The 23,626-nt window shown below is 37.1% G+C and overlaps 1 protein-coding gene across 2 annotated transcripts in view; it reads left to right on the top strand.

Moving 5' to 3' along the window:
• The first annotated feature begins 2,747 nt into the window (after positions 1-2,747).
• The window catches only part of wwc1 (WW and C2 domain containing 1), a 37,405-nt gene continuing 16,526 nt past the window's right edge, over positions 2,748-23,626 (top strand). For both annotated transcript variants that reach the window (XM_032576290.1, XM_032576291.1), the window contains exons 1-6: positions 2,748-3,738; positions 16,140-16,249; positions 16,332-16,535; positions 17,286-17,362; positions 17,598-17,677; positions 20,271-20,400. In XM_032576290.1, the coding sequence (XP_032432181.1) occupies positions 3,620-3,738; positions 16,140-16,249; positions 16,332-16,535; positions 17,286-17,362; positions 17,598-17,677; positions 20,271-20,400 (720 nt within the window). In that variant the 5' untranslated portion in view covers positions 2,748-3,619. The remainder of the gene's footprint in view (positions 3,739-16,139; positions 16,250-16,331; positions 16,536-17,285; positions 17,363-17,597; positions 17,678-20,270; positions 20,401-23,626) is intronic.

A 23,626-nucleotide genomic window follows, 5' to 3' on the forward strand; every position in this document is an offset into this window, starting at 1 on the left:
ATGAGAATTACTATTCTCATATTATTTTGAATTTACTCTCGTAATATTAATACTTCTTGTCGTTTTATTGTTGTTTTATTAGTGTGGCCCTGCTCCGTCGTACATTAAGCATATTCTGTCTTAGAATGTTTTGAATGATGTAATATTAAAATTTTATCCTCTGGGTTTTCTGAAGTTCACAGTCATTGGAGAGTTCTATAGCACGTCATAACATCTCTATTAAGAAACTTTATGATGCTGATTTTATTTTCCAGCAGAACTTGGTAACTGCCCAAACTGCTAAAGGTAAGAAGCTGGTTCAGTGACCATGGTGTTTCTGCTCTTGACTGACCACCAAACTGACCTGAGCACTGAGGAAGATGAGGAACACCAGAACAATGAAGATTACCTGAAGACAATTATAAAAACCAATCTGGGCTTCCTGAACACCTTTTGAGTGCATAGAAGTGAGTCTGCCATTTCCGTTTATATTTTTTATTGATCTTATCTAATATTAAAATTTTCGGAGACACTGAAGCCATACTCATAAAAATTACAAGAAATAAAAGCTTGACGTATTTCACTCTTTGCAATAAATCTATATAATGCATGAATTTTACTTTCTGAAATGAATAGGGAAAAAACAAACTTTTTAGGATATTCACATGTGCATATCCTAAAAAGTTCAATATTTTTTCAATTTGATATATTATGAATATATATATTATGAATCTATATCTAAATATGTGCATCTTCTTAGATATACATTCATAATATATCTACCTTTAATATTTGATTAACTTGAATTAAAGTATTCAGTTATGAAAAAATATCCAATGGGATGAAGGAATCTGCCACATATATATGCTCAAGTACAAATATTCTACAGAACTTGAAGGCATCATAACCACCACGATGTAAGTAAAAGGATGTGAATGTTTACAAATTTGACTTGAAGTGCTGCCTTAAATTAAATAGGATATCAGTTTTGATTTGAAACTGAGGTTGGACTGATTATGGTTTTTCCACCAGCATGGGGTAAACCCGGAGTTAGAGCGCCATCTAAAGGCAGTTTCGTGAAATGGATTCAGTCAGTCTATAAACGTTTAACTTTTAAAGACTGACAAATTTAAGAGAAATACATGTAAGGACATTTATTTTTCATATTTTATTCAGAAAACCTATCGGAGTATCATTAAAATCTAATGTTTTTAGTGTCTGACCTTAAACAATACGAGGAATGTTAAACAGTTGAACCTATGGTTTTAAATATCATATCTTAATTAATATCGTTCAGGGTAAATCATTTGTGCTTTTATAAGACTTAAAATGAGACAGAAGAAGAAGAAAAGAGATGATTTTAATGAGAGTTTCTTCTTATGTAAGTTTTTATGTGGAGATAATCCTCAGGGAATGTGGGGTTTAAATACCGCGATACTATATTTACTCAGCAGGGGGCGCTGCTGGCCTAATGCAGAAGTGACTATCAGTGGACTGAGGTAAAAAAAAAAAAAAACATCCTCCTCAGAGTGACCAGGTCAGGTCTGATGAAAGTAAGGAAAATAATCAGCGCACGATGGACAATATCTAAAAGTTGTATTTTTCAAAAATGGGATAAAATCCAAGAATTAAGGTCAAGATATTTTTTTTGTTATTGTCATTTCTCATTATTCTTTCATTATAATATTTTTCTAATTTTTGATGTTTTATTCATTTATTTTTGCATGATTTTGTTGTGGTTTCCTTGTTTATTATTATTATTATTATTATTATTATTATTATTATTATTATTGTACAATCTTACTGCAGCATAAGTTAAGAAGAATTGAACATCTTCTGAAGCAAAAAACATTTTAAGGAAAATTTCAGAATTATTTATTTAGCATCTGTTCAGAAATCATACATAAAATTAATTGAAAAAAATAATAAGAAGAATGATAATAACAATAAAATCTCTAAAATGTTTCACATCTATTTGTGTGCTTTGAAGTCATTGTGTGTTTAAATACGCATGTGTTTGTAAGGTTTGTGTAAATCTACACAAGTAAAACTAAACACATTTTAAAGAATATTTTTAAAATGACTTAAATTTATACACTCCAGTACCTTATCTATATTACTACCGCAAAATTATTGCTTGTTGTATAATGTCTGTGTAAATACTACACTCCTTAATTTTTAAAGACTTTAAATATATAGTTATACAACTTAAACACAACAAAACATGTTCTTTGGAAATTATGTTTTGAATGCACATTAAAATATGGATATCATAATAAAATAAATTATATCAAAATTTTTAGAAAATTAAAAAATTTGCTCAAATTAAAACGATAATTAAACAATATATAGGCATTTGTTCCTTCAAAAATAGCTTAATTTAAATAACTTGAATATGTTATCATTTACTTATTATTTTAGTAACAATAAAAAAATGGGACTTTAAAAAATAGAAGAAGTTGCAGTGATGCCTCTGTTTGGTTTTTAAAGCTGATAAGTCAAAATAATAAATAAAATAATCAAAAACAACAACAAAATAAAAAAGTCAAATTTAAAATATACATTTTTCCAATTGAACAAAATTCTAAATTTTTTTCATCGCTTAAAAAAACTTCTTTATACTTTGTGTTGCTAATTTAAAAATCATTGAATGTTTTAAGATTAGGTTCAATAATAATGGATTGCCCAGGGGAGCATTTTTACAGGATGTTTTATTTTTACGGACTGTATTAATCAACAGGTGTTTTATTTTGAAAACGGAAGCAGTGGGTAGTGAACGCAGCCAGCTTTATGGCGGTGCACCGAAGTGATCGGGACTGAGGGAAAGACTTTACCGCCGCAGCTTCCATCCGTTTCCCCCAACTTCGAGCGGAGACTTTTAACTGGACAAGCGGAAAGTTTGCGCCGGATTTACGGGATTTAAGCCGCCGTGGAGATTCTCGGTACTTCTTTGTGACACGCTCGGGGCGGCTCGGAGTATCTGTACCCCCACCCCTCCTCCTCCGCTGGCTGGCTGCTAGCCTCGGTTACCGCTGATCAACATGGTGGCCTGCTGGTGAGGAGAACCCCGGAGCTCCGTGAGGGGGAATTTTCAGTAACTCCATCCGCAGCCCGAACCGTTTGCGCCGGCAGACACCAAGGCTCCGGAGACGTTACCTTCCCGGTGGTGGTTTTATCCGCGTATTTGTTTGGTTTCTGTGGCTCAAACGGCGGTTTTGTGGCCGTTAAAAGAGCGTGTTCTGTGGACCGTGGGTAATTGGAGTTAACCTGAAAAAAGTTCCCACCAGACCGCCTGAAAGTTTCCCGACACGTTTGAAACCACACCGGATATCTGTGAAGGATTAATTTAAGCATTTTTATTTTCTTTAATGACGGATGCTGATGATTTGGTGAGCAAGTGCAGCCTCCTGGACCATTTCCATCCTCTGAAATCCTTCTCATTTTTAAGGTTCTCTTTCTGGGGATTATTATTCTGGATTATGGCATAATCCGAACCGCAGCAGGCCTGCTGATTTGGAAGTAAAGATCTGTTTTTTTGTTGTTGATGATGATGGTGGTGGTGATGACAGAGAAAAGCGATAGTGTCCCTTCCTTATGATTCTGCCTAGAGAAGAGTTCATTACATGGAGACTCGCCTGACATGCCGAGGAAGGAGTTGCCACTACCACACGGTTGGGAGGAAGCCAAAGACTTTGATGGGAAAATTTACTACATCAACCACATTGAACAGTCCACCAGCTGGATCGACCCTAGAGACAGGTAGGACAGATGTTTCTGACCTTTGACCTCTGACAGGTGGCCCTCAGCCCCTGATAAGGTCCCAGAAAACGACCTAATTCTGTCAATCCCAAACCTTATTTCTCCTATGATGCACTTCTAATCTCCGAAAGCGGTTTTATTCAGTAGTTCTCAGACTTTATGGAGAGATTTTAAGTGTCACCCATTTCTAGTTCAGTTTTCTATTAATCACATTGCAGCCACAAATTCCAGTATATTTAATTGAAATTTTGATATGATTATATGGCCTAATCAAAGTTCATGAGATTCTGTGACTCTCCAGCCAATCTGAACACAAAGAACAACTTTGTTTTGATCTGTTGCATAAAATACTAACAGATGACAATGAATAATGTATTGAAACGTGACAATATGTGAAGAAAGCTCAAAGAATGTGAATATTTGTACCAGCAGCCTGACACACAGGGTCAATTTATTAATTTTTTTTATTTTTACAGAATTGATGAAGCAGTGTATTTAGTGCCTTAGCAATCAAAATTGGAGCAAAATAAAGTGGAAAGGATCATAAATAAACCAAAAAACATACAACAGCCTGAATTACAGGTTTAAAATTGATGCACAATTAGAATAACTTTAATACAATTGAGGCAGAGATGGAAAACGGTGTGAATGAATCATTAAAAAGTTGTAAATTTACTGCAACTGCAAAAATAGGGATAGAAATGACAGAAAACGGGGACAGCAAATGCTGATGATGGAGACGCAAAGTGGCAAAAAAGAATACAAACAGTTTCTAACCCAAATAGTTAAAGTTGACGCTTTATGAGCTGGATGTTTTTTTTTATAACTTCCATATGACGCTAAGAAATTCAAGGTTTTAATTACTCTTTAAGAATTACAATATTTTTCAAGGACAAATGCAAATTTTTTTTCCTTCCCACAAATTTTAAACAAGAAGGGAAAGACATATGTTATTCATAAACAACATGATTCACACTTTGAATTAAAGTTAAAAGTGCAACCAGTTAGTAGAAAATTACATTTCTCTTTTGTGTTTTCTCACCTCCATTTCTCAGCTTCTGCAACATATTTTCTCATTGGGTCTGGATACCAAGACATTCAGTTTGGTACGAGTTTGAATTGAAAATGTAAAAAAAAAAAGTAAATATCAGGCAGCAAAAGTCTGTCAAGAACTTATTTTATAGTTGCTTTTTTTTATTGATTTGATGTTGACTTGTCCTTCAATTCCTGCAGTTCGAGCTTTAACAGAAATGTTTGACATTTACTTTTCTTGCTGAAGTGTCATCATTTGTTGCCTGCTAAGTTCGACCCATTTGTTGGTTTTTATCGAGTCACATTTCTCCACATTTCATTGAAGAGCGCATAATCAAAGAACTGAACACTGATAGGGACGTCATCTGTCTGAATCAAGATGCAAACATAATGTAACTGGGACAAAGTATTCAGAGGAGTGGCTGTAAACTCAGAGGCTGTTTGGACATGCTAAATAAAAACAGTTTGTGCTGAAGAGGAACTAATATTTCTTGGTGTTGTTAAAACACAGATAATTGTTTTGGTCAGATCAGACCAAATGTAAAAGAAATGATCAAGTCTCATAGGGAAACTTGAAAGCAATACAACAGTTGAAAGCTGCTTCTAAAAATAAATATTGGATTTATGAAAGTTTAATTGCACCTCCTTCTATAGTTATCAGAACTAGGGATTTATTTGTGTTGTATGATATATATTGAGATCAGTATTATTAGCCTATGTTTCTTATCTATCTTTTTACACATCATTATCAGCCTAATAAGAAAAGCTGGGTGATATAAAAAGACTTGTTTATTTCCATCTTGTTGTTAATTTTGAAGTTGAATCTGTTTTTCAACACCACAATATAGGTAAATATCAGTTTTGCATTAGTAATAACTGATATTGGTATGGCCCAAACTTTCCTATCACTGCATCCCTATTCAGAATCTCTGGTAAAGATGCATGAAAAAATAACTGGCGTAAAACATGCTACTGGATCTTTTATTTATTGATTGGATAAAAGCAATCTCATTATGAAATGATAGTTTTTAACAAAAATCAAATGTGCCATATTTATTAGAATATAATAAATTCTAATAAATTTATTATTTATTATAAAATAAATAAAATATTATTTATTTTATAATAACTTGTATAAAATAAATGTGAATGAGGTATTTTTATAATTTGCATGCTAATTCTCTGAGTTGGTCAAAATGTCTACAACTGTTTAATTAGTAATCCTATAAATATGGATTAGGCAATAATTAATTGACACTTATCAAAATGGGAAAGAGGAGTTTAAGTAAGGCAGACTCGTGTTGGTTTTTGTAAGTCGGGAAATGGCCTACGAGAAAATATCTGCATGGTAAGAGAGTAGCACTGCAGTTTAGGGTCTCTAGGAAAATGTTCTACCATCACAAATAGTCATGTGGAGTTACGCTAAACATTACTGCAAGTTTAAATGGAGCCGTGTGCTATGGCACAGGAGCGTCGCTTTTCCAACACATTAGGCGTTTTGTGCTGATTCCACAGTCAGAGATTGTGCCAAAAACTGAGGACTGCCTTTATGGGGGGACTTTGTCTTGCTTTCTGGATAGTTAACAGAAAGTCACATTATTACTGGTTTTGGTGCAACATAATGTTTTATTTGTTGTTTTGCTAGTCATATTACAGATGTGTCAAATTTACCGAAAACTCATCAGATGTTTTTGTGAATGAGTTTTCTTAGAGCAGGAGGCTAAACAACAGAGATCTTTGTCCTTCCTGTTGAGGTTGAGACACATTTTTTTCCTGCTGGTTTTGCTTTAACCACAATTTCTTCTTCCCCCCCAACTTGACCGGTTACTTAAGACCCCTCAGACTTTGGCACCGAATCCCTTTAATGGCTTACGTCTGGAATTTTGAAGAACTGTAAGCTGATTTCTGCCTTCATCATGTAATGATTTATTTAAAGATGAGACTTTATTCCTCTGTCACTGCAGGCGTTTCACCTTGTTGGCTTTTAAGTCTGCTGTGGAGAGTCGTCTCTGCAATAATCATGATTCCATCTTCCTTTACAGAGAAATGGTTTTTGCTTGTTCTGGGTTAGTTTAGTTTGTGTGAGCATTTAGGTATTTAAATTTTGTTGTTTCGTTATATATATATATACAGTACACGGTTTATACTGTGTGGTGATTTGGACAAATGAACCTAACAGTCATATTTTTGTACTTGGGAAGAAGTCCTAATATCCAGAGGACCCATGAATCCTCTGGGAGAATGTGCAAACTGCATATAGAATGACCCCAGACTGGGGTTCAAACCCAGGACTTCCAGCTGCAATGCAGTAAGTTGTAATACTACATCAACAACCCAATGAACTTCAAACTAAGAGCTTCCTAATATGTGGATATCTTATGAAGATGAGCAGCTGAGGTTGTGGATACGAGCTGCTGGGTTTAAGGGGAAGATGACAGCAGCTTGTTTCTGGTTTTAGAAAGTTTAGTAAAATTAAGTAAGACTCTCAAATTTATATTTAAAAACCATTTATAATATGGAAAGAGACAAGTGAAACCAGTGACCTCACTTGGTTTTATTAATACAAATCTTTGTTTTGGAGAACCAAAGGTTTACAGCAGTTACAAACTTTTCATTTTTAAATGGGGGCAAAAAGAATATTATAAAGAGTTGCTTTGCAGCAGTGGTGGGAAGTAACGAAGTACAAGTACTTCGTTACTGTACTTAAGTACAATTTTCATGTATCTGTACTTTACTTAAGTAGATTTAATAATGGGTACTTTCTACTTTTACTCCACTACATTTTACAGTAAGTATCTGTACTTTCTACTTCACTACATTTCTACAAAAGTGTCGCGTTACTCGTTACATCCAAGTCGCACTGCTCTCTTTTTGTCCGTTAAAATATGAAGTTCAGGGACTTTAAGGTGGCGCCGTAAAATCCAAGCAATAACGTGACTTAGTGTCTGTTGTCACCCATCGCCTCCCCCTTTACTAGCACGCGGAGCTCCAGACATGCGCAGTGGTTTCCTCTGAGCGGGAGAAGATGTCTAACTAATCGATAGTAGCTGCATAAATCATAAGATATGACGACATGTAAAACCAGCAGCGCTTCGCTTTCACAGACGGTGGGACTTTGTCCAACTTTTAGCGTCACTTGGAAGGAAAGCTTAAAGAAAGGTAAGATCTGTGGACGTGATGCTAGCAAAGCTAGCTGTACTGAGACACATGTTGCATCTGCGATGAAAAAAAGTTGTCACTCATGCGCTGAATTATTGTGTGGATTCAGGAACGATCCGATTCTTCTGGACGGATCTTTACTAAGGTTGATGGGACTGAAGCCTCACTGAGAGCCGTTCTTTGTTCTTGTATACACTGCAATAGCTATATATAGCTATATATATACACACACACACACATTTATTTAATTGCCGAATAAGTAAAAGTTGAACGTATGAACACAGAGCATGCTCATTGATTGATTTTGTCTCCTGTCATGGTGGCAAACATGCAGTGGGAGGGAGGATGAGAACAGTCATGGTGCTCCTTCTGCTTGTTGCGCCGTTGGACAGTGTTCATAGTGTTGTTGTAATGTTACAATTACAACTGTAATTGTAACATAGCAATTACAGTTAATTGCTATGTTTCATGGTTTAATGGTGCAGACAGTTGTGGTTTCTGACATGGGCAACCGCCCAGGGCGTTATTTTTATAGGGATGGCAGGCGACCTCTGCGGATTGTAGCACAGCGATGAAAGCAAAACAGAATGAAATGAGTTGTAATTGATACTGGTTAAATATATTTCAGCTCTAAGTATTTATATCTAGGTGTTTTTATGGAAATGTGGATCTTTCAGATCAATCTGAGAACCAATTTTGATAGGTGCACTTCATTTTATTGTGTCATGTAGCGCAGGGCACTGGTCTTGGTCTCGTGTTCAGTGGTCTTGACTACAACTCTGCTACGTGGCTCCTCGATTGCATGTCTTCCCCCCCACACCTTCGTTCCATCCCCTTTCAGTTGGATTTCTTTCTAAATAAATGTCACTAATGAAGTTCATGCTACGTTAGGACAGGAAATAAGATGTTTCCATCCCTGAAATTATGATCCATAGAATCACATATCTAAGTCTAAACTCTTACAGAGAATAAACACAATAAGAACATGTTTAATCTGTGACATTGTTTATTAAAATGGCACATTTATGATGTATTCAAATTAAATACTATCGGCACACTTAATGATATTAGCGATTAGGTTATGTATTCAGCAAGTACTTTTACTTTTAATACTTAAGTATTTTTAAAAGCCAGTACTTTTTTACTTTTACTTAAGTAAAATGTTAATGTGGTACTTTTACTTGAGTACATTTTTGCCTGTGTATTTGTACTTTTACTTAAGTACATTTTTTGAGTACTTTCTCCACCACTGCTTTGCAGCTACTGTGCAACAATCCACCAGAAACCAACAACATTCTTTAAGTCATGTTATAGGTTTTAGAATAGAGCTGCCTCTGATGATTGGTGCAGGAATGATCAGTTAGGGACACAAGCTTCTGATGGAACTTGAATATATTCTTTTGACTTTTTTTTCTGTTGGTTCCAAACCTTGATCAATGAAGTTCCAGCATATAGCCCTTCAGTGATTGTTTGTAGCAAGATCTTCCATAAGTCTGATTTGGAGAGCACACTTTCTTCCTCCATTATCGCATCAGACCTAAAAATGCTTAACAATTTGAAAAGAAGTCCGGTTCTGGTTTTGTTCTGGGGATGACAGGAACCTCTGGAGAAGTGGATTCTTCATAAACCAAAACACAGTGTCATTTAAAGCAGAGTTTCTTCAGTTAGAGACTTCTTCACAACCACTGTAATACAGACGTCTATAGGAGTTCTGTAAATAACTTCTTGAACCTCTGACAATATGAATTACAACAATATTTATTTTCCTCGTGAGGTTACAAAGTTCCTTCGAATTCAGGTTTTTCCTCATTCAGCTCCACGTTTCCAGCTCAGACACAGCGGAGGGTAAAAACCTCCGGCAGAGAAACAAACACGCATTCCTGAAACACACAACGCCAAGGAGCGAGCAGTGTGCTGCCTCGCCGACCAGAAAGCTCGATTCATGTGAAATCCCTTTCACTGCCTGCCAAGGTGCACGGGGTCAAAGTGCAGCGTGAGGCCCTGCAAACTGTTAGCTGCTGCTGCGGCAGGCTGATTTATTATTTTTGCTGATTTATTCTTTGCTCTAATTTATTAATTGACTATTAATTTCTGATTGATCCTGTTTGCATATGTACTCTGCAGCTGTCTGCGTTGCAGACGCCCGCATCAGATTTATCTTGTCCTGCACTGAGGGCTTTAACAAAGCACTGCTACAGCAGCTCAGATGCGTGTTGTGAAAACACTTACTTGATGGATGAAAGCAGATTAAAGAAAATATTACCCTGTTTGGAGCTGTTGCATTTCAAAAACAATAAGGGTTATTTTCTTGGCTGAAGATTCTGTGTTTACTCCTATTCAGTGTAAACAGAGGATGCAGGTTAAATCTGCAGTGCCCAAAATCAAAACAAGAATTGCAACAAGGTGAAAATCACAGCTTAGAATGTGAAAATGTTTTCAACATTAAATGTCTGCAGCTTGCAGAAGATTTCTTCAATGATATACAGATGTGTTATTGAGGAGATTATGGGAAATAAAACATACAACTGGAACACCAATGAGGTGGAGATGAAGGAAATCACAATGTCACCCAGCTCAACAATGCCTGGGCAATAAATAGATTTTCTTGATTGATTGAATTTTCTGTTTCTTAAGATTTAATTTTTGAAACATTGTTTTTTTTATCAGTGCACTCCTTTGGTTTCCATAATTTGGTGGGAAAGCCCAGAGCCGCCATCTTGTTTCAGAAGCAAGTTTTGCAGCTTGTATTTAGTTAAACTTTGAATTCAGGGCAACGCTGTGATGGAATATCGGGGCCAGGCCAAGGTTTATTTATTTAAACTACGAGAACAAAGTCATCGTATTATAAGAATACAGTGGTGCGACAGTCGTCAAAATATGAGAATAAAATTATATTACCAGAAAAGAGTTGTAATTTCATGAGAATAAAGTATTAATTTAATGAGAGCTGCTGAATGAAAAATAGAAATTTAAAATGATCATCTTGTAAATATATACTTTGATATTACTTTTACAGATGATCCTTAACACCTAATAGAAATACTTAGTCATATTATTATCAGCTTCAGGACACTGAAATGATCTAACAATGAACTACATGGACTGAACTGATCTTGTCAGATCTCTTCTATCGAAGCCTTTTCTCATTAAAATGACTTTTTCTTCATAATTTTAATATTTTTTGTGGTAAACTTGCTTCTTTAGTCTACTAATATGACTATATTCTCGTAATTAAACATAAATTCTTGTAGTGTGGCCCAAACACTTTGTCATACAACTCACAGAAAGGATGACTGAAATAAAAGCCATTTAATTTATAACTTATTTTTAGAAAAAAGCAAAGAATAAAATGGATCTGGTACAAAAAAAATCTGGTATTTTATTTTTTGTCCAGATCGCCCAGCTCTGCCTTCAGGTATTTCCCACTCTGACATCACGATATCAGTAATAATCTGTGGTCCAGACTAGTGATCCAGAGTTTTCTGTAAGATCATGACTTAGTTTTTCACACGGCTTTAATGTGATATTTTGAGTCACAGTTTCGCTGTCTTGAAATGAAGAGGAAGCAACATCAGCTCAGATTGCTGGAATATTTTCCTCTGGTAGACTCAGCTGTGCTTACTGGAAAAATGCAACATGTTGGACCAGTTTTTTGTTCACTTGTGGAGGGAGAGAAAAATCCCCGCCGTTGTTTGTAAAGACACATTTGGAAATGTTAAGAATCCCCTTTCTCTGTTTGCCCTGGTTTCTACTTCAGCCGCCCGCTGAAGTTTCCCTATTTCTGAAGGGAATGAAGACATGAAGAGTTGAGAAGATGGAGCCAGCTGGATGGTTTGAATTCCCTGTGGCAGTCGGCTGAAAACCCTCCCATCACTGTCCGCTCACAGGAATGAAGACGGACCGCCCGCCTTTTGTCCCAGATGTGGCTTTGAAAAGAGGAGGAACACGCTGCAGATATCTGATGGCCTTCATTTGAATACCTGCAGCTCTCTAAACTGAGAGAGCTTTTCTCACTTTTTTTTTTTATTCTTCCCATCAAGCGTTTGCCATCTGAAAACAAATCCACCTTTCATTAATGATTGAAACCCTTTCTGCAGCTCACTCTGCATACTGAGAACTCCGCTGAACATTACAGAGACGAATTGAACCTGGTTATAAATTCCTGTGTGCGGCATCATGCGCTGCAGGGCTGTCGTCAGGCGACAGGAATGCCGTCGGTCAGATAAGACTCAGCAGAAAGGCTGCGGCAGGTCGTTGCTTTCACCATCTCAATGCCAATTATTCATGCCGGATTGTCCCGCGTTTGTTTGTTTGTGTGAATGTTTTACAGTTGGACCTTGAGCTGCTGTGAAATGCGGTTTGAAGCAACTGCGACTCCGAGGTATTTGGGTTGAGTCACCGCTCAGCTATGCGGCTCACCTCCCTGGGTCTTTTTACTGGAGCGGTTTGCATCGTGGCGCCGAGCCGAGGAACACCTGGGAGGCGGAGGTTTATTTATAGAAAGAAATAAAACCCCTCCAGGTTTCCTGCAAGTTGATTTTTTTTTTCTTTTTGCCGACAAAATGTCACAGAAGTTGTCAGTTAATCAACTTTTCCTCTTGGTATTCAGTGTCCACAAATGCTAAAGAATGCCAAAACTAGTTTAGCTTCAGAAAAACGGCCAGTTTGAAGCAAAACAGCTGAAAATATGAGATGAAATCTACTCAGCAGTTTAAGGAAAGTTCTTTGCAAATTAATTCATTTTAGTAATTTTTTTAAATTGTGCACACTAATGTATTTCATTGAGATTTTTACATGGTAGACCAGAAAAGAGAAATGTGTTATGTCTAAGAGGAAGTGAAAGTATAAATGACTGGAAAAATTGATCACAAATTACAATCTGAAAAGTGTGGTGTGCATTTGTTTTTAAGCCCTTGGAGTTATTTCATTTCTACCAGCTTTGCACATCTGAACCTGACCTTCTTTACTATTCTTTAGAATTTGTGAACAGATTCTTGACTGGATTAAGGTGTGGACTTTGTCTAGGCCATTCTAGCACATGAATATACTTGCATCCACCATTCCATTGTAACTCCTCTCCAGTCTCAAAGTGTTTCTACCAACATCATCCTCTATTTATCGTCTCTGATCAGCTGCCTTGTCTCTTGTTGAAAAGCTTGGCCAGCAGCATGATGCTGCCACCACCATGTTTTATGTTCCATAACTTTCTCTATGTCCTTCCTTTGTTTGTTCTGTGTTTTAACTGTTGAAAAATCAGTTGTAAATTCATATTGAACTTTTGCTTTTCTACTTTAAAATGAACCAGAAAGGACTGAAAACTCTGGAATAGCAGGAAGTGTTTCATAATATATACTAATTTCTCTGTATTGCGACATCACTGTACGCAACATGCGTAACGCAAAAAACTGCGTGGACTACAATAAGTGTGAAGTAATTATTTATGATATATTTATGGATGGTATAATGCATTCAGGATTTCTAGGTTTGTAATTAATTAATGCAGCATGAAAAGTTCTAGTAGAGTTTGGTGGTAATTTTGTTAAGAAGTTGCTTATGTTCATAAAATAGTACATTTTTTCAAAAGGTGAGTTTTTAGTCTTGATTTTAAGGAACTCAGTGTTTCGGCATCTTTGCAGTTCTCTGGAAGTTCCTCCCAGATTAGAGCAGCATAGAAATTGAATGCTGCTTCCCCATGTCTGCTTCTGGAGTCGCTTAGTGGCAAAAATCTTTTTGAAAAGGAAAAAACGCAACCATTTAAAAGGCTGTCGATTAAACTTTTTTAGATTCAGATGGAACGTATAAAACAAAAGTCAACAATCACAGCAAGTGAATCCAGGATTATAAAAGTGCATTTTATAATTGTTTTACAATGTTGTTGGAAGAAGAGATGTTTCACAGAAACATGTCCTGGATGACACTAAGCTCTGCTAATCTGACTGAACCTGAGCTGCTTTACCAACATGAACGTGTAAAATGTCAGCATCCTGATGAGCAAATCTGGAAGAAACTAACCTCAAACAACTGACATGGAGGTTTAAATCTTTAATAGTTTATATACTATACAATAATGCACTATTTATTGCCATTGTGTCACATAAAACTCCTACTAATACTACTATAGACTGACATATTTGTAAGGACTTATACTGTTAGCGCTGCAATGATTAATCAAATTAATCGTGATTAATTATTGAAATAGTTGTCAACGAATTTAGTAATCGATTAATCGTTAACTGGCCTATTCAGACTCAAAAAAAGCAATTTCCTGAAAAAACCCAACATACTCAGAGCAGTATTTAAACCAGAACTGTAGAAAATATGCATTTTGCTTTTAATATAAAAATAACTTGTTTTCTCCAAAACTCGTCAACTGGCCTGGTTTTAGCTTCCCTTGGTTCAAATTCACTAAAGGAATGTCATATTATTGCATTTTAGTCAATAAAAAAATTATTGTTTTTAAACTATTTGCTTACTTAAAACAGGCTTGAGTGGTTAAATGACAAAATCCACAGAATGTACCTATTTTTAAAAATTAAATTAATCGATTAATCATCAGAATAATTGCAAAATTAATCAATTACTAAAAGGATTGTTAGCTCCAGCTATATATTATTAATATACAGTGGTGATTTGAGTTTTAACATGAAGCTGTTGCTTTTCATCTCCATCAGTTCTGGTGAATTTCAGCACCACGGTGCAGTAGTATCAGGGGTTGCCATGGAAACCTCCAGGCCATACGTCAGCATCACTTGTGGAATTCCAGGGGCCAGTTTTCTCCTATTGTGTCCCGTTGGATGGGTCCCCCCACTTTTGCCTCACCCGCTTTTTCTCCTTCCACCTCCCCCCTCAGAGGTGAATGGAGGACTCAGAGGAACAACAGACGGTCGGATCCCCCTGCCCCCAGAATCCTCCCCTCACAGACACAGTTAGCCTGAGACACGTGTTTCATTTGACTCAGACTTTTAGAACAACACCTTCTGCTTCTGTTGTTTTCATATGTCTCAGATTTCTGTTAATTAACCAGAAAAAATCTTAACTCCTGAGCATAAAAGGGTAATTTGTTGCTTTTTTGGATCAATGAATTGTGTCAACATCATACAGGAGCTGCTTGGTTTAAGATCCATCCCCAATTGATACCAGATCTGAACAATTTGTGATGGTTTGGGGAATAAAAGAGCTGGAAAGCATGGAGGGAATGTGTCTGAGGCTTTGTACACACGTAGTCAAGGCTTTATAAAAATAAACTAGAAAAGATTTTATTCACATGAACCCACACAAATATGCCCGAGCGTTGTTTTAAACATGCTAAAACTTATGTCAGCCAATCAGAATGCTTAAAAAACCCCACAAATCCTGTTATGAACTAAACTTGGTGCCAATCATTATTTTGTTAATTTGTGTTGACAGATAGATTGGTTGCACTACTATTAAAAAGCATATTAGAATCAGGGTTGCAGGTAATAATTGTTTTTGATGATTAATTGATTAATAGGATAAAAACCTCCCCACATTATGCAGATTTTTTTACTTAAGCCATTTTATGCAATATTAGAAATACATTAAAAATGCAAATAAGAACATAAATCATTTCCTCTTTGTAATCAGATTATAAACATTTTTGATTGATTACTTGTAGCAAAGGATGCATCTGCAGATAAAAATACTTCTAAGATCAGATGTGAAGATCTCCAGCCTTTCTGCTCGATTGAACATCAACACAGGATAGGGCTGATCTGGTGATTATCTTTTGGATTAACCAAGTAATAACTGGATTGCAAAAGGTGCTTGATATGAGATTGCTTCTAAAGAATTTGAACTAGTCAAAGCTGTGCCACTTGAGGAATTTTGTGTAGAAAATATTTATAGACAAAAAAGTTTTAGTTTTTTTTTTATCTTGATTTATGCGATCAATCATTGCAGCACTAAAAAGTCTACATTTTTGGTACCGTTTTGGCTTAATTACTTCTCCGAGTGTGTTGTATTTTTTTAGAAAATGCCCTTTTTAAGAGACCTGATACCCCACTTAATGATTAATTGATTTCTAAATTAATTGACAATTTATCACAATTAATCCGATTTATTATTTCAGTCTTAGATCCATCCCAAACAGTTTGGGATGGATTGGGGAATAAAAGAGACGGGAAGCGGAGAGAGAATGTGTCCGAGTTTGTCTGTCATGTCATTAAAGTTCTGAATCTGTTCGTTTTCAGGCAGACAAAGCCTCTGACGTTCGCTGACTGCATCGGAGATGAGCTGCCGGTGGGCTGGGAGGAAGCTTACGACCCCGTCGTCGGAGCGTACTATGTCGACCACAACACCAGTGAGTCGGCGTTCTGGCACCTTGAACACCTGTTTCACCTGAACCAGACAGGTGTGAACCGTTTTACTTGATTGGCCCTCAGAGCGGACCCAGCTGGAGGACCCACGGGCCCAGTGGCAGCGGGAGCAGGAGGCCATGCTCCGAGACTACCTTGCTGTGGCCCGGGATGCGCTCAGCGCGCAGAAGGAGATCTACCAGGTGAAGGAGCAGCGGCTGCAGCTGGCGCAGCAGGAGTACCGGCAGCTCAACGACGCCTGGAGGGACAAGTCCACGTCACAGACGAGCCGTGAGTCAGAGTCCAACATCAGCTTAGCTTCAGGTGTCTCCTGTGAGGAGGAGGAGAGGTGGAAGAAGAATCAGACGGTTTGGTTTTCAGTAGGGCTGAAACAATTAATCGTAGTTAATTGTGATTAATCGATTATTGAAGTAAGTGTCAGTTGGAGCAAAAGTTATCAGTTTGTGGGCCAGTTGCTCTGTTGAAATTAGCATCAGAACAGAAATTGATGTTTTATTTGAAAATAAGTTAGCCTTAGAATTAACATTTACTTGATCAGAACTTATTGTTCTCTTTTCTTAATAATAGAATAATAGAAAGTTCATCTAAAAAAAAGTGTACAGTTTTTTTTTAAAAGTTTTTGTATCATTAAAATAATAATTGAGCAATAATTTATTGCTTTCATTTTCTAATTTTTAGACTTGTCCATGTAGGATTTATTTGGCTACTTTTATATAAAATGTTTGTGTTTTGTCACTTATTTTGTTGTCTTATAATTTTTGAACATTATTTATATTATAGATAAGTATATATTTCAAATTATTTCTTTTGTTCTTTCCCCTATTTTTACTTCTTCTTTCCTTATTTACCACGTCTATTACTCATTTATTTGTATTTATTTATGTAGTTTGTACTTTTTCATTTTTTCTTTACTGTTAAATGTTTATTTGTTATTGTAAATAATTCATTCATGCTATTTTTTTAGTAACATAAGCAGTAAGTACGGTATATCTTTGTAACTTGTTTCTTTTCCTCTTGCAGTAAATTCCAGGTCGTCCTCATCCAGCAAATACGACCCAGATATCCTCAAAGCGGAAATTGCCACAGCCAAAAGTCGAGTAAGAAACCCTTCATCTTGAACTCACATTTACATTTGGACAGCTTATGTTTGCATAGATTGATCATCAAATCCTGATGCTGGAGAGTCTGGAAATAGATCATTGTTGGTTTGGGAACAGTTTCAACCGGAAAAATGAGGAACAAATGACTTTGATAGAAAGGTTGATGTGAGCAGGGATTGCTGTCACTAAAGTAGAAGGTGTTTCCATCTCTGACGGGTTTGTTCTGTGTCAGGTGAACAAGCTGAAGCGGGACTTGGCCTCTATGAAGCAGGAACTGCAGTACAAAGAGCAAGGCTTCGAGACGCTCATAGAGTAAGTGTTATTACGGCTCTACAGTTGACAGATGTTTTTGAAGCAAGATTTGTAAAACTGTAAAAGAATTCAAGTATTTTACAAGCTTGAATGGCTTTCATAAACAAGTCAAATTTTTCAAAACTTTTGTGAGGCTAACCCAATTAATCGGATTTCTCGTGATTAATCAATTATGGAAATAATCGTGAACTAGTTCAGTAATAGATTAATCGTTAACAGGAGTGTACAGGCTCAAAAAAAGGCCATCAGACATTTTGAAACGACTCTTCATCCTGTAAGCCTACAGGATGAACATCTGTAGGATGTGTAGGCCAGATGAACATCTGTACGATGTGTAGGCCAGATGAACATCTGTACGATGTGTAGGCCTACCTCTTAATGTCCTATAATTTGCATGAATAAGAGACTTTTTTTCTGGGATAGCAAGTCTGTCACAATAAGCAATAAAATAATTATTTGCTTGGTAAATTAAAATGAACATGATCATTTTTAAAGCAAAGAGATACTCCCCTTCAATATAATTGAAAATCCAGCATTTTGAGAACCCTGCCAACATTTGACAAACAGTATGAAGTAGTTGGTTTGCACTACCTGCATTTTAGTTTTCTGAGCCTTCTTAATCCATTTTAATTATTTTGTTTCAGTTCTGACATTAAGAATGAAATGTTTGGGGCGTGCTGTGGTGGCTTCGGGGGTGGCGTGACCCACGTTTAGGGGCCTTGGGTCCTCAACGCGGCCGTCGCGGGTTCGATTCCCGGACCCGGGAATCGAACCGGGTCATCGAACATCGATGTTTGCGATGTCTCCCTCTCCTTCCCCCTTTCCTGTCGGCCTACTGTCGTGTGGGGGACACTGGAGCCCACAGAAGATGCCCTGGAGGGGAGAAAAAAAATAAATAAATGTTTTACAGTTCCAGTAATAAACATTCTTTAGAAATGAAAGTTTTTTTGATCTTTGAGTGGGCATATTTGCATTAACAAGCCATTAGTACTATTATTGGAGTTGAAAATAGTCTCAAAATGATTGTTTCTGGGAGAATTTATTGTCCAGCAAAATGTGTTACTGTGACAGGCCTAGTGATAAGGCACCAAAACTGACTCGAGCCCAGGGGCCCTTAGTCTTCTAGATCCCACGCTGGCTGTGGAATACTTTCACTAGTGTGAAGTTTGCTCTCCAAGTCTTTTTCTCTGCAAGGAAAGACTGTATTAGAAACATCCTTAGTCTAAAAGATATTATTTCTGTTCCATGAATGGGACTGAAGAGACAAAATGGAAAAACTTTCACTTGTTGGAGTTTGAACTGGCACGTGTTGACGGACCTTAAAATAAGTGTGAAAATGTCGATGAGCCAATTCAGGTGAACTGCTGCTTATCTCCTCAGTTATTGCTCCTGGGTTATCTCACATTCCATCCAACCATTAAACATTATAATGCCTCCATAAACACCTGAGCAGAGCTGCAGCTCAGGAATGCGGTTTGGAGAGGAAACACCTCGACTTTACGCTCTCCAACTGCAGCAGTTCTGAAAGCAGTGGAGCCTTTCCTTTTCCGTTTTTTTTTTTTTTTGGGTACTGCTTGGACACTGAATTGAGAAGGAATGTTGCGCTGTTTGCCTTGCCTCCTGCAGCACAGTGAGTGTGTCAGGAGGATTAAAGAGTAGCGGTTGGACGGCATTCCTACACGGCTTTCCTCTCCTGTTGCAGCGTCGGATGGTATTTGGTGACCAATCGCCATTTGAAGAAGTGGCGATTGGTCAACAGAGAGCGAGAGACGTGACTTCTTGGGGAAAAAAAGGGAATAAAATCGCTATATTAAAGTTTCTTTTACAATACTTCCAATTAAAACAGAAGTTGCAATGTGTTTTTAAAAACTGTAGATATTTGGTCAAAGACAAAAAAATGAGCCATGAAAATGTGTCTCGTGCAGCTTTCAGTCCACGTTTGAGGACGACTTTAAGGGGATTAGTTGTTCCCTGTTACAGACCAGTACCTCCCTCCTTCACTTCCTCATTCTTTCGTTCTTTTTTTTTGTTTCTCCCTTGCTGTGTCTCTCATTCAGCCCAAAACTCCCTCCCCTCGTCCTTCTCGGGAAGAATGTGGAAGGGCCGGTTATTCAGATGAACGCATGACTTGTTCATGTTGAGCTTTACGTAGCAGCTGCTGCTCCTGCAGTTTTCTCAGATGATTGTTTACTGCAACATAAACAATAAAACAAATACAAAGCTAAAGCAAAAAAAAAAAATCACAAGCTATGACTAATAACATTATATATACAGTATATGTCATAAAGTGTACTGTTCTTGGTCTTTCTGAGCTGACTGAGTGCAGTTTGGAGTTCATTTTACAGCATAATCACTTTTTTTGTTTTGTTTTTTAAACTTTATTTTTATTGATGTTCCCCAGAATACAGTCAAAATGAAAGGCAAAACTATACACAAGAGCAACAAAAAATCCAAACTGAACAGTAGGGAGAGATTCTTGATTAATTAAATAATATATAGCACAAAGTGACCCTTTATATTCATATTTGGATTTGTATCATTGATGTGAATGTAGACGGTTTTGTCTAATGTTCTTCTTCTTCCTATCCTCCAGGATTAACCAGAAAGTATCCAACAGCCCATCCGGCTACAAGCTGCAGGACGCGCAGGCCATCCTCAACGAGGTCCGCTCCATTCGAGACGCCATCAGCTCCGGAGAAAAGGAGAAGCAGGAGCTCATGCAGGTAAGATCGACTTGAAGCCTGAGTGAACACAAATACAGAAACAGCAGGATGACACCTTTTTGTTTGCATTAGAGCCGGTTTAACACAAAGTTAGCTTTACCTTTTCCTGCTGGAGCCAGATAAGGAAGGCGTGCTGTGTCCTATTTTCCCTCGTAAAGCCATTGTTTATTTTTGTGAGCTCAAATATTGTGTTCCCAAACACAGAGGTTCTCTAAGTATGAACACACATGGAAACCTGATTCTTTTTGTCCTCCTTTCTGAAGCATCAGTCCAGAATGGAGGAAAAAAGGAAACAGTTTAAAGTTAAAATCGTCTCGATTACACATGTTGATTTACACAAATCCCAAAAACAAGCCATGCTGTTTTTGGGATTTGTGCTTTTACAATGCTTGAAACCATTATATGTTATAGACCTGGTGAATATCTGGAATCCAGGGCTAGCTTTTTTCTACAGCTCACCCCTATAGACTGTGGTAGCAATGGGAAACATTAGGTTTCATCTCTGATGGATGATTTGGAAGGGAGGGCAACAACTTAATTATTGTAACAGAGTATGAAATAAAAAATGCTTTTACTATGTTTTTTTTCGCTTTGAGGAGTCAGTAGCTGTATAACCTGTAAGTTTGGTAAAAAAATATACTTGTTTATTAACTTGTGGTTTGTTTTCACCCAATCAGTGATGGACTCACTTCTCCTAATACTCTAGTAGTGGAGCAAAGTTTTCATTTAACCATTTAGCATTTTTGCAAACTTGGAAAATGTTTAGCAGGCTTAGCTTCCCCTAAATACTTTGTTTTTTCAGATTAAATTCTAAAGCGTTTATTTACTTGTTTGTTTAGTAAGCTATCCATTGGATAAATTTCAACATCTGTGTTGAAGTTTTGGTTGTCGACTGTTAAGAAGTCTTCAAGTAATTAGATGTTTATATTCATGCTTTTATTTTGAAGTGGATGAAGACTAAGAGGTTTTTCTTTCTCTCCTCACGTTCTCCACCTGCGATGCGTGGCAGCAAATAATGTTCTGTATCCAGAACACATCGATCCCTGTAGTTTTAACAGAAAGCAGTGTAAGCTCTTTAGCTTTAGCGTTAGTGTTAGCATTAGCATTAGTGTAACTAATATTTCTGATTAGTGCTTTAGGGTTAATGCAACTGACTTTTTAATTCGTGGTGCCCTCCACTGCACTCACTATTACATACTGTTTAATATTATACGACTTTAATGAAAGTTTAATTTATTATTGGATGTTTTAAATCCATCTTCAGCAGAAGTGTAAATAAGTGTGGAGGGCTCTTTAAACTGATTTCCAGCTGCTGTGTCTGGGTTTTAAGCCATTAGCTGTTCCCACTTCATCACAGGTCCTCCGTCGTGCTTAACAGTGGGTATGAGATGCTTTTTCACTTTTTTTATCCTCTGCAACAAAACTCCATGACAACAGTACTTCTTTCTTCTCCCCCTTCAGTTTAACTCAGATGTGTTCAGGCCTTACTGTGGTGCTCATGTGAACGCTGATATACTGGAGATTTCAGCATGGCCAGGTCAGGCTGATGAGAACTGTTCATCAGAAAAAAATTGAGAAATGAAATATTTAAAGCATCTGTGTCACACTGCAGGTGTGTGTGACATAGATGCTCTCATAGTTTTAAGACAGAGGGATTTATCACTGAAAACGTCTCAGACGGAGCAACGGCTCCTAGATGTGAGGGGGTGTGAAGCTGCCTCTGTGTGTTTTTATGAACAGCACTAAAACAGATTTAGTAACTTATTAGCTGAGACTTCAGGGAGGCAATAGGTGCTTTAATGCCTTGCCTTCGTCCTTCTGTTGACCGCCCGTCGAGTTCATGAAAGAGAAAGTGGGAGAAGCTCAGATTGGCTGATGACTGGAACGGTCTCTGGAATGGTTCCTAGCGTCGAACCGACAGTGATAAACTGAAGTGTTTGGATTTTTGTGACCTGAAATTCCAACAAGTTTTAAATATTTCAGGCGTCATCCTGCAGGGACCTCCTCCTGTCTGCAGCAAGCTGAACATAGATCTCATCTTTCTGTCTGTGCTGTGCTGCATTGAGGTTCGTCCTGGTCAGAAGGAGATGCAGTTACGTCTGGAGGAGTTTTAAGTGTTCCTCTGAGTCCCAGTAGTTCATATTCATTCTGCTGCTGCTATCTGCAGTGGAGGCTGAAAACACTCAACTTTAGTATCTTTTAGATGTCAACACAGACTGAAAACGGTAGAATCCAGACCAGCGTCTGGAGGAGTTTTGGGTAGAATGTATTTAGAGTCAAAGTGTTTAAATATCTTAAATGCAAAATGTATAGAAATGTTGTACAGTTTTGGCTTAATTATTGCTCTGAGTGTGTTGTTCTTTCAGCAGATATCCTTTTTTTAAATCTGTATATGCCAGCTAATAATTAATCGATTACTAAATTAGCTGACGATTATTAAAAAAATGTATTAATCACTACTAATTTGATTAACTGTTTAATCCCTAGTCTGATAGCAGCAGAACAAACTTCAAAATTACATGAAAAAGTCAAAGAGTAAGAAAATTATATTTTTGTATCTTTGTTATGCTGTCAACTCACAAAACATGTGCATGAAAATTAAATATTTTTAGTCCAGTTGCTAAAAAGAAATCACACATTAAATCAATAAAAATTTTACTGTGTAAGATTTTATGCAAATATTGAACTATTTTAGTTAGTTACTCTAGTTACTCTAGTTAGCTAGAGATGAATCGATCAGTTTTGTGACTAATTTCCAGTCTGTGTTTAGCTAATCTCCGACCTGCACAGTGTAACAGTAAACACTGGGTTTTACTACGAAAAGACAAAATGGTTCAGATGCAGCAGAATGATGTCTGGTTGCAGCTCCACTCTGAAGGTTTTCATGGATTTTCGAGCAGAATGACTTGGAAGCTGCCTTGTCATTCATTTTAAGACGTTTTCCTTTCTCTATTTTGATGTCATCCATAGTTTATATCTCTCAGCTCTCCTTTATGCATGTGGAAGCACTGCAGTGTTAACCTGTCATTTCTGCATGGCTACAGATTAAAGTTGCATAATGGGACTTGGAGTCAGCTGATGGGTTGACATGAAGCTAAATTGACACATTTACAAGGAAACTGAGACATCAGCCAACTTTCTGTGATCCGTTGATGATAATCAACGGCTCCTCCGTTTCAAAGATGTGACGTGCTTCTGCTTCCTCGCAGCCATTTAGGCTGAAAGC

Source organism: Xiphophorus hellerii, chromosome 11 (genome assembly GCF_003331165.1).
Source record: "Xiphophorus hellerii strain 12219 chromosome 11, Xiphophorus_hellerii-4.1, whole genome shotgun sequence".
NCBI lineage: Eukaryota > Metazoa > Chordata > Actinopteri > Cyprinodontiformes > Poeciliidae > Xiphophorus > Xiphophorus hellerii.